Genomic DNA, 12,441 nt, shown 5'->3' on the forward strand with positions numbered 1-12,441 from the left:
TATCTAAGAGGGTTGTGCAAGCTTCCTCATGGGAGGGACTGGTGGTGGGCAGAGCTGGGTGTTGCTCTGGTGAGCAGAGCTCAGTAAAACTTTCATCTGCTTGTCTGCTGATGGGTGGGGCTGAGTTCCGTCTCTATTGGTTGTTTGGCCTGAGGTGACCCAGCACTGGAACCTGCAGGCTCTTCGGAGGGGCTAATGGCAGAATCCGGGAGGGCTCACAGCAAGGAGTACTTCCCAGAATTTCTGCTGCCAGCGTCCTTGTCCTCACAGTGAAACAGAGCCACCCTCCGCCTCTGCAGGAGACCCTCCAACACAAGCAGGTAGGTCTTGTTCCATCTCCTGCTCCTTCCCCATGGGTCCTAATGTGCACACTACTTTGTGTGTGCCCTCCAACAGTGGAGTCACTGTTTCCCCCGTCCCGTTGAAGTCCTGCAATCAAATCCCGCTGCTCTTCAAAGTCTGTTTCTCTGGGCATTCCTCCTCCCTTTGCTGGACCCCCAGGTTGGGAAGCCTGACGTGGGGCTTGGAACCTTCACTCCAGTGGGAGGACTTCTGTGTTATAAGTGTTCTCCAGTTTGTGAGTCACCCACCCAGCAGTTATGGGATGTGATTTTACTGTGATTGTGCCCCTCTTATCGTCTCACTGTGGTTTCTCCTTTGTCTTTGGATGTGGGGTATCTTTCTTGTCACCAGAACAGTTCCAGTGTCCTCCTGTCGATGATTGTTCAGCATTTAGTTGTAATTCTGGTGCTCTCGCAAGAGGGAGTGCGCACACGTCCTTCTACTCTGCCATCTTGAACCAATCTCCCATTATGCTTTTAATGCCTATAGGGTCTCTAGTGATAATTCCTCTTCGTGTTAATTTGTGTTGTTTCTCTTCTGTCTTACTGATTAGAGGTTCATCTCTTTTGTTGATTTCTTTCAAAGGACTAACTTTAGAATTTGCCATTTTACCTTGTAGTTTTCTCTTTGTTCTATCAATTATTCAGAAATGTGTTTAATTTCCAAATATTTTGAGATTTTAATGAATATCTTATTGCCATTTGTTTCTCGTTTAATTTCACTGTGGTCCAAAAACGTGCTCTGTATGATTGTAATTCCTTTAAATTTATTGAGACTTATTTTATGGCCAAGCATATGGGCTATCTTGGTAAATCTACCACGCATGCTGGAAAAGAAAGTTTGCCAGGATTTGGAATTTAAGTTGAGGTGGTTAAGTTAATCTTGTTTATTTATTTTAATTTATTTTATATTTTATTTTATTTTTATTTTTAAAATTTTATTTTAGTCTACTTAAGTGCCAAAAGAAAAAAGTTAGTATCCACACCTATGTAAAATGTAGAAACCTTGCAGTCATGTAAATCCATTTACCACTCTACCAGTTGCCTTTCAAGCCATAGTTGTCATATGTATTATGTCTATATGTATACCATGGAAACTGAGAGGAAAAATAGTTAACAAATATTTCCTAGATACTTACCATTTCAGAAGCTGTTCATTCCATCTTTAAGATCTGATTTTCTATATTGCATCATTTCTCTTCAGACTGAAGAATTTCCTTTAGCATTTCTTACAGTACAAGTATTCTCATAATAACTTCTCTTCATTTACTTTTATCTGAAAATGCTTTTATTTTTATTTCATTTTTGAAGGATATTTTCAGATGATACGGAATTTTGGGTTGAGAGGTTTTGTTTTCTTTCAACAATTTAATGATGTTTCACTGCCTTCTAGCTTCTATAGTTTCTGATGAGAAGTCAGTGATTTCTAGTTATTGTTCCTTTATGTGATGTGTCATTTTTCATCTGGAAGCTTTCAAGATTTTCTCTTTATGTTTGGTTCTCAACATTTTACCCACATGGAGTAATTTTCTTCTTATTTATTCTGTTTGGGGTTCACTGAACTTCTTGAATCTATAAGTTTGTATCTTTCAAGAAATTTGTGATATTTTTCAGCCAGTGTATCTCCAAATATCCTTTCCTTCCTCTCTCTCCAGTTACAAAGGGTATTAGATTTTTTGATATTCTCCAAAGTTCCCAAAGTCCATGAAAAAAGTCTTTTATCTCTTTTTCAGACCAAACAATTTCTTTGATCAACCTCAGTTCCATTAACTCTTTCCTTGGTCTATTCTGCTCATAAGTCCAGTCAGTGGTTTTTTTCCTTTAAACTTAAGATATAATTTTTTGTTCTAGAATTTGCATTTTTAACAGTCTTTTTCTCTGCTGGGATTTCCTGTCTTTTCATTAATTATAAGCATGTTTTTCTTTACCTTAATGGACATAGTTATAATAGCTGCTTTAAAGTTCTTGTCTGATAATCCAACATCTGGGTCATATCAGGGTTAGTTTGTTGCCTTTTCTCTTGAAACTGGATCACATGTTTATATATTGAATAACTTAAAATTGTATCTCAGACTTTGTGCATATTAGCTTGTAGAGATGCTGGATTCTGTAACATTCCTCAGAAGCCTAGTTATTTTTGTTTTAACAGACATTAACTTTGTTGAACTTAAATGGAAATCTCTGCCTCTTTGGCGGCAGCTCAAATTTCCATGTAATTTTTTAACCTTGGATGGTGATCCTGTAAGCTGATTGTGCATGTGTGGTTAAGATGTCAGTCAGAACTATGGGAAGAGTTTGTATACACAATATTTTTGGTTCCCTGTCTCTGGCTCTCTCCTTGCTGGGATTCTCTCTGCACTTTTCAGAAGCTATAGTTTCTCCAAGCTCTGTTTTCTGGTTTTTCAAGACAGAAAGACTATATGTTTTCATTCAGAGATTAAACCTGCCCGTATGGTACTGACCACGTCCTGCCTCAGGTTCCCTCAAGCTAAAAAAATATAATAACAGGAAACTCACTACATCAGAATCTGCCTGTCTTTGGTCACTTTTCAGGATCTCTGGGTAGTTGTTATTTGTATGCTGTCTGTCAGACGGTTCTGTGTTAAGAGTTTACGTTTTCAAATGTACTGGAAGTGGAATTTCTCTTGCCTTTATTGTTGAAGGTTAGTTCCACTGAACATACAATTCCTTGTTACATATTTTTGTTATTTTCCTCTTTCTGCACTTTCCTGTCCCAATATCTTCTGGTTGCCATAGTTTTTTTTGAGACGTCATTGATATTGTGTCATCATTTCCTGGAATGTGACACACTGTTCTCCTCTGGTCACTTTCAAGATTTTCTTGCTATCATTTTTCAGCAGTTTGACTGTGACGTGCCTGGAGTGGTTTTCTTTGTATTTATCATGCTTGGGATTATTTAGGCTTCTAGGATCTACTAATGTTTTCCATCACATTTTGGAAGTTTTCAGTCATTGTCTCTAAATATGTTTTTTCTTTCTCTTTTCCGGTCTCCTTTTCTTCTAGGTCTTCAATTTCACGTATTCTGAAATCATCCCACAGGTCTCTGAGGTTCTGTTTACTTTTCTCCAATCCCCTTTCTGTTCTTTTTGTTGAATTGGGAAATTTTTATTAATCTATCTTCAAGTTCAATGATTCTTCCAATCTCTCCTCCTGCTGTTCAGTCCATTTAATATGTTTTGTTGTACTTCTCAGCTCTAGAATTTTCCTTTTGCATTTTTAATACCTTCATTTATCTACTGAGATTCCCTATACATTTCTTCATTGATTTTCCTTTAATTCTCTGCACATATTTATGATTGTTGCTTTGAAGTTTGTTAAATACAACAGCTGGACTCAAAAGTTTCTATTGACTGTCTTTTAGCCATTAGAATGGAACACATTTTCCCATTCCTTTTCATGTCTAAGTTTTTTGATTCAGAAATCAGACACTGTAGGCAGTATATTCTAGCAATGTTGTAGTCTACTGTGTTCTTCAAGGTTTTTGTTTATTTATTTTTGGTCTGTTGTCTGCTTGTTTTTTTTTTTTTCCTATTCTAGTAGGAAGTTAACTTGCCTGTATTCAAACTGCAAACGTTTCTCTGCTGTAATATGAAGCAGCTCACATTTTAATTCTGTTTTTATGGTTTGTCATTGCTGCTTTTCAATCCTGGCACCTTGGGTGTTTCCTCTATGGCTACATAATTTGGTGGCAGATGTTGGAGCTCACTCTTTCAGTGATTTCCCTCCTTAACTTTTCAACTGCATTGCCAGCCTTGGAGTCTGTCCCCTGACACTATAATCCCACAGGACTAGATTACTGCTGCCCAAGCTGTACATGACTTGGAAATACATTTCAGTTACCAAGGAGCAAACACACAGACTCTGCTCCATGCAGTTCTATCTCACGAAATTCCTCTGTTTTCTGCCTATTTTGGTTTTGAATAGGGCTCCCTGGGTTCTCCCCTGTACATGCTTAAGTAGTTTAGTGATCAGCCAGGAATAAAAACAGTTTGTATTTAGATTTCATGACTCACTCTTACTGTGGTTTCTTGCTGCCAAGATGTTGTCTTTAAATTTTCACTTTTCTACCCTTGAACTCTTATCTCTGGCACCTTGAGCCAGTCAGGCTGTAGTTTTCTGTGGCCTTGGCCATGAAAACTGGGGAGTGCCCTTAGGCCAGAGTGTCACCACCTCACAATTCTTACCTCTTCCAGTTGCAGTTTTTGGAGACTAAACTCTATGCTTTTGAACATTTTCTTGTGAATTTACATACTTGTTGACTTTTCAAAACATTTCATCCAGGTCTTAAAATTAAGATTAATTAAGGGATTAGGTAAGGGATTTGGATTACCACTTCACATTGCCACATTTCTGGAAGTTCTCTAAATGCAGTTTTAAATTATATTTCTCTTAACATGAGTGAAGTTAAATATCTTTTCAAACTTTTAGGTTTATATATTTGCAAATAGTTGATGTCCTTTGCCTGTTTTTCTGCCATGTTTTTGGTCATTTTTCTCCCTCAATTTTTAAGAGTTTATGATATACTAAACTCTTTATGATATACTAAATTTCCATTTTTATTTGGGTCTGTTTCTAGACTCTATTCTATCCCATTGGTCTATTTGTCTTTTCTTGTGCTAGCACCATACAATTTTAAGCGTGAAGATATTATAGTGTTTTATGTGTTCTTACAAGTCCCTCCTCATGGCTTTTCTTTTTCAGAATTTTATAGTTACTCTCACATATTTATTTTTCCATATGAACTTTATTATCAACTTTTCAAGCCTTATAAAATATTTGCTGTTATTTTTATTGGGATTGTGTTACATTAATAAATCAGCTCAGGGGCTTCCCTGGTGGCTCAGTGGTTAAGAATCCACCTGCCAATGCAGGGGACACGGGTTTGAGCCCTGGTCCAGGAAGATCACACATGCTGCAGAGCAACTAAACCTATGTGCCACAACTACTGAGCTTGCGCTCTAGAGCCTGTGAGCCACAACTGCTGAAGCCTGCACACCTAGAGCCCGTGCTCCGCAACAAGAGAAGCCACCGCAATGAGAGGCTCACGTACCACAACAAAGAGTAGTCCCCACCTGCTGCAACTAGAGAAAGCCTGTGCACAGGAACGAAGACCCAACACAGCCAAAATTAAACAAATAAAATAAATTTATAATAAATAAATAAATGAGCTCAGGGAGAACTAACATCTTCATGATGTTGAGCCATTCTATCTAAAAACAAGGGATATTTATTAAGTCGAATTTTGTGTCTTTCAGGAGTGTTTTAAAGTTTTCCCTATATTGTTTTTGTTTATTGTTTAGTTTATTCAAGCTACAGTTGATCCTCATTATTCATGGATTCCATATTTGTGATTCACCTAGTCACTAAAACTTATTCCTAACTCCAAAATCAATACTCAAAGTATTTTGTAGACATGTATATGCTCAGAGTGGTGGAAATCTGAGTCACCTTTCTGTCTCGTTTCAGCTCTTACTGTAAAATAGTGTCCTTTTCATGGCATATTTAGTGCCATGTTTTTCACATTTTTGTGTTTACTACTGGTGATTTCACTGTTTAAAATGAAGTAGTGTTGAAGTGCTGTCTAGTGTTCTTAAGTGCAAGAAGGCTGTGACATGCCTTACAAAGAAAATACGTGTTAGTTTCCTTCAGGCATGAGTTATAGTGCTGTTGGCCATGAATTCTATGTTAATAATTCAATAATACATATTCAATAAGGTGTCTTTAAACAGAAACACACATAAAAGAAGGTTAGATATTGATCAGCTGGTGGAAATGATGTGACCAGAGGCTCACAGGAACCTAACCCCTAAGGGCCATAATTCAGTATTTGCTCAATTTAGTTTTAGAGATGACTTTATAGAACAGAACTGCCATTTTAAAAATGAGATTTATGAGAATTGACTATATTTAGTTTTCTATGTTTCTATTGTAAATGAGGTTTTCATTACCAATATATCTTCTAACTGATCGTTATCTGTATATATGAAGACTATTGATTTCTGTATATTAAATTTCTATCCTGCCGCCTCACTGAATTATTTTTTTGTTTCAATTCGTATTATTATTTATTCTCTCAGGTTTTTCAGGTATATTCTCTTATCATGTGCAAATATAATTTTACTTCTTTTTCAATTCTATTCCCCTAATTAATTTTTCTTATCTAATTGTGTTTGCTACAACTCCTCCTCCCTTTTATAAGGATGTATTTTCATCTATGTTGAACTGCTCTGAGCTGGTAACGGCCTAGGTTATTGATCCATAGATTCCTGAAGTTGAAAGGAACTTAGAGGTAATGTTGGTGATCCTGCCACTTGATGCATGAATCTTTTTTACATCCTTCAAGTGGTCATCCGGTCTCTTCTTGAACCATCTGTTCCCTTTCTTCTGGTAAGAGCTTATCACCCTGTATGCATTCCACACAGTTCTCTGTGGCTACCCGTCACTTCATCCTGATGCCTCTGCACCTGGCTTATGATCCAGGCCAATTATAGAGGGTAGGCTATAAAATCTGGATATATAGCTATTATTTTTAACAGATTGAATCCTTTTATTGCTTCTTCTGTCACACGCTAAAAGTGCAGATATATTCAGTGAAAATCAAACACACAAATTTCCTGAGGCAATGCACACAGATGCACAAGAAGGATGGATGGTAACGCATCCCCTCCATTTGCTGCAGCCTGGAAACTGTCTCTAGACAGTAAGTCGGGCACTCACAGGGCTCACTTCGTTTGTTTCTCAGAGATCAATGCTTCTGTCCAATGTTTTGGAAACTGTTGTTACATACATTTTATCACGTGTTTTAGTTGTTTCAGGTGGGGGATGGGGGTTGGGGTGGAAATGCAGTTCCTGTTATTCCATGCTGGCTGGAAGTGGAAATACGTAGTCATTAATGCAGTCTTCCCCAACACATAGAACTGGGCATGATCGTTGAAGGACAACACACTGAACATATCACTTGATGTCACTGAGCATATCATGCATTGTAATATAATATCAATACACTATTTCATATATTTGTCCTGTGGTTCATCCTTGCATCCCCGTGGAGATGAAGAGGGCAGAATAGTCTAATGGTCTCTCTGCAGCCTGGCCCACTGTGAGCACTCAATTGTTTGTTGAATAATTGAATGAATACATGCAGGCTTACATGAATGCACTCATGCATGAATGAATCACTTTGACTGTGCGAATGGATTCTTTCCTACCCGAGCCCCCCCCGCCCAAATTCTCCACTGTGCAGACCACACCCAGACGACTGCTCCAGAGCCTTCCTGCCCGGGTTCTGGGTGACAGGATGTCCAGTGGCAGGACACTGTCCCCGGCCTTGTTCCAGATCATTTCCTCACTCCTCAATTTCTTCCTCCCTGCCTTACTACTTTTAGCCTGATGCTGAGCTGATGTCCCTTCTTCTTACATATTTTTGGAAGTGGTTAAATTCTTCACCATAACCCTGGTGACCCCTTAGCTTTTGAGAATGTAAGTATCACTTTTAATTAGGTTGTGGATTTTAGAGTATCACAACGCTGCCCTATCATTTCTATTTGCAAAAAGCATCCAATATTTTTCTTATGAATAATCTGTACTCTATTATTATCTAGCCCTAGGGCTATTATTGACTAGAAGAAAACAATTTGGGAGGCTATTTCATTTTTAAAATTAATGATGCTAATTTTACTAAAATAGTTTTGAAGTGAATACTTTGGTACCTCATTGCTAAAATGTGTTCAGAGAAAACAGTAACAGCCCAATAGTTCTGAAATGTTTCCAATGTAAGAGTTTTTATTCTGGTTCCACACTCAGAGGTACCTACAACAGACTACAGATAAAACTAATTAGGGAGGGCTCAATAAAAATTTTCAGAAAACAGTAAAATAGGCAATGTTCAGCCTTGCAGCTCTCAGACAAGTTACTAGGTCTTAATTTCAGTCCTAACATTTAATGATAAAATCTCTAATTCTGATGAGATAATCAATTTAAAACAAGACTGCAGGCTTGGATTAGAACTACATAATTTCAAGATTAGAACTACAGATTTCAAAAAACTTGAAAATCCTATGATGGTAATCTATCAGATTAAATTTCTGGGTGTGGGGAGTCTACCATAAGATGGTATTCTATCAGTTCTGTGGGGGCAGGGAAAATAATAGGATAAAGAATGGTCCAGGAAAGCCAGAACCAATAAGCTCAAACAGATCCAGGTGGAGGATGGCAGGGAAGTCTACCTTTGTTACAACCGGGGAAGGCAGAGGTAGAATGAAGCATGGCCTCACCTCAGCAGAGGGGCTAGTTCCACAATGTCTGGTGGCTGAGGGCAGCCCAGGAGGAACACTGGTTCTCTTAAACATGGCTGCCACTAGACTGCTTTCAGGTTTCTCAGCGATGCTCCTCAGTGCTTTGCTGCTGTGGGTGGCTTTATAAGGGCAGGGCAGGGCAGGGCTGCTCGAGGTGGAGGTGTGGCAGCGATGGCGTGGCTGGTTGTCTCCTAGACCCCACGCCGGGGACTTTCTCTGGGGAAGTGGATGTCAGCATTACTTAAGGGTGTTAGAGTTTTTGCTGTCCTGGCGCCTAAACTGGCCCGGAAACTGGGGAGTGATCTTACGTGCACTATCCTTGAGAGACATTCCAGGGTGTTCCTGAGAGAAATGATGTTGTCCCTCTCCCAGCCTGGGCTTGGGGTGTGTTTTGGGGTAGGACTCTTGGGACCTGTTTCCATGGGAAGAGTCATCTGAGTCCAAGGAGACCATCTCCTGGAGAGGTAGCCTCTTGGTGGCTTTCTTTTTCTTCCTTCTAGGGTTCTCCTGTCTTAGTGTTTGTAAATCCCCAGTGTTAACTTCTTTGATTGGCCATATTAGGAGAGTAGAGTTCTTTATCTCCATGTCTTCCCTAGAGAGAGAGAAAGAGAGTGAGAGAGATAGATCAGGGTTATCCTGGTCTGGATGGCTGCTGTGTCTACAGAAATGTTCAAGCCAAGAGATAACAAGTGTGGTGAGGATGTGGATAAAAAGGAACCCTCGTGCACTGCTGGTGGGAATGCAAACTGGTACCGCCACTATGGAGAGCAGTATGGAGGTTCCTCAAAAAAATTAAAAGTAGAACTACCATGTGATCCAGAATTCCACTTCTGGGTATATACCCAAAGGAAATGAAATCAGTATCTTGAAGAGATATCTCCACTCTCATGTTCATTGCAGCATTATTGACAATAGTCAAGACATGGTAACAACCTAAGTGTCCATTGATGGATGAATGGATAAAGAAAATGTGATATACATGGCATATTATTTAGCCATAAGAAAGAAGGAAATTTGCCATTTGTGACAACATGGATGGACCTTGAGGGCATTATGCTAACTGAAATATGTCAGACAGAGAAAGACAAATACTGTATGATCTCACTCATATGTGAATCTAAAAAGAGCCAAACTCACAGAAACAGAGAATAGCATGATGGTTGCCAGGGGCTGGGGAGGTGGGAGAAATGGGGAGATGTTGGTCAAAGGGTATAAAAAAATAAAAGAAAATATATCGGGCAGTTTATTTATCTAGAAGTGTCATCCTTCAAAGAAGGCGTCTTGGGAACACCACGACCCCATCTCAGCCAGGCCATCATGGCATATCATTTCGGGAACTTGCCTTTTTCAGGGCCTTTAGGGTAAAGTAAGGACACCAGCTGTTCAACCTTATTTTGTTCCCATAATCAGTACCTGCCACCTTGATCACCCATCTTTTACTCTGAGTAACTTTGCCATGGCTGCTTCAGATCCTTTTGGAAATTGTCAAGAAAAAAATTAGTAGAGTGGAAAAAGATTTTTAGTTACTTTTAAATAGAAAATTTCATCAATCAAATTCCTCTTCAAAGGATCAAGATTCACCACATGTGATACTTTTCAAAGATTGGCTCAAGGACTCAGGAGGTGATTTCCAAGAGACATTAAAAAATTGGCCTGACCAGTTCACACGCATTAGGATAGCTATTGCCAAAAAAAGAAGAAGAAAAAAAATCAAGAAGTAACAAGTGTTGGCAAGGATGTAGAGAAACTGGAATCCTTGTGCGCTGATGGGAATGTGAAGTGGTACAGCTGCTGTGGGAAACAGTGTGGCAGTTCCTCAAAATACTAAAAATAGAATTATATAATCCAGAAATTCCACTTATGGGTATGTACTCACAAGAATAAAAGCAGGGACCCAGATACAGATATCTGCACACTGATGTTCATAGCAGCATTATTCACAATAGCCAAAAGGTAAAAGAAGCCCAAGTGTTCATTGACGGATAAATGAACAAACAAAATAGGATATATACACGCAATGGAAAATTGTTGAGCCTTAAACAGGGAGGAAGTTCTGGCATTTGCTGTGACGTGGACGAACGTTAAGCTGAGTGAAATAAGGCAGTCACAAGATGGCAAACACTATGATTCCGCGTAGATGAGGTAGTACCCGGAGTCGTCAAGATCACAGAGACAGAACATAAAACGGTGGTTGCCAAAGGCTGAGGGGAAGAGGGAGTGGGGAGTCCGTGTTCATGGGTGCAGAGTTTCAATCTGAGAAACTGAGGAAAAGCTCTGGAGATGAATGGTGGTGATGGTTGCACAACCATGTGAATGTACTTAATGCCACTGAACTGCACGCTTAAAAATGGTTAAAATGGGGCTTCCCTGGTGGCGCAGTGGTTGAGAGTCCGCCTGCCGATGCAGGGGACACGGGTTCGTGCCCCGGTCCGGGAGGATCCCACGTGCCGCGGAGCGGCTGGGCCCGTGAGCCACGGCCGCTGAGCCTGCGCGTCCGGAGCCTGTGCTCCGCAACGGGAGAGGCCACAACAGTGAGAGGTCCACGTACAGCCAAAAAAAAAAAAAAAAAAAAAAATGGTTAAAATGGTCAATTTTATGTTATGTATATTTTACTACAATAAAACAGTTGGCCTTAGCAATAGCAGTAGCATTGGGAAAAGGCTTCCCAGGAGGCCACCAACAAGATTATCTTTAAATATAAGGCCAGCGCCTGTGTGGATGGGTAAGTTCTGTGAGGCCAGGTTCTCAGAGACTCGAAATCACGCCGCAAGACTGTAATCACCAACCCTGTTCTTTGAAATCTAAAATCTTATCCACCGCACCACCATCAATTCTCCCGCAACTCACTACGCTGCTCCAGAGACTAAGTTGATACATACTATTGCCTCTCAGAGGTTTTCTCTGTTTCCCATATATTAGAGTTGGTCGCAGTCCAGTCTATAACCTATCAGCTCTCCGACAGAAGAGCAGCAAGGAAGGAATGTGAAGAAGAGAGTTTTCCGGGTGTACTGAAGGCACCCAAAGAGTAAAGCAGAGGAGAGGCCTAGCGGCCCACCTGAAGGACACTAGGAGATGATCTTGGAAGGAACTCAGGAAGAAGAGCATGAAAGACCGAGAAGCAACGTGTGTCCAGCCCTCCCTCAGTAGGGGGTTGGTCACATAAGTGGTGGACCACCTGGACAACTAGATTTGAGGCAGGCAATAATGAAACAAGAAGTGCCCTTGTCCTGTAAAGACGCAAGTAACATATTAAGTAGAAAAAATGGTGTAGAACAGAACGTACGTTACGTGTTCATTTCTGTTATTAAGATTGTGAATATGGGGGATGACTGGAAACCTTCACATCCGTCTCTTAATAGTTGCCTCAGAGAAACGGATTCCAGGAGAATTGCCACTTTCTCCACATTAAGAAGTCTTTTTTCAACTGTCATAAATGATTAAGAGAAACAAAGGTTTCTGTTTTGAGGAAAGAGAAGCAAAACAGCAGAGAAAACGCTCTAGAAGGAAATACATCAAAATGCAAATGACGATCACTCTTGAAATGTGGAACTACGGATGGTTTTTATATTCCTTTTGTTTTTTGCTTTTAATTCCTAAATTATATTAACTATGCATTACTTTTTGAATAAGAATAAAACAGTGTAAGTGAGCATGATTCGAATAAAAATGGGCCGGGATTTTGATCAAGGAAAAGCCTTTACATCAACCAAGTAGATGCTGCTAGGCTACCCTATTATATCCTCCAGAATGACTGATGTTGACCAAGTTCAAGATATTCCACAAGG

General features: G+C 39.7%; 1 protein-coding gene across 1 annotated transcript in view; it reads right to left on the reverse strand.

Annotated features, from left to right (window-relative positions):
* Positions 1–7,246: 7,246 nt before the first annotated feature.
* Positions 7,247–12,441, reverse strand: part of VWA3B (von Willebrand factor A domain containing 3B) — a 207,997-nt gene continuing 202,802 nt past the window's right edge. The window contains exon 28 of the mRNA XM_027128900.1: positions 7,247–9,248. Within this exon, the coding sequence (XP_026984701.1) occupies positions 8,894–9,248 (355 nt within the window). The 3' untranslated portion in view covers positions 7,247–8,893. The remainder of the gene's footprint in view (positions 9,249–12,441) is intronic.

This window comes from Aethalodelphis obliquidens, unplaced genomic scaffold, assembly GCF_003676395.1.
Source record: "Aethalodelphis obliquidens isolate GAN/ISIS:26980383/991018 unplaced genomic scaffold, ASM367639v1 scaffold35, whole genome shotgun sequence".
Classification (NCBI taxonomy): domain Eukaryota; kingdom Metazoa; phylum Chordata; class Mammalia; order Artiodactyla; family Delphinidae; genus Aethalodelphis; species Aethalodelphis obliquidens.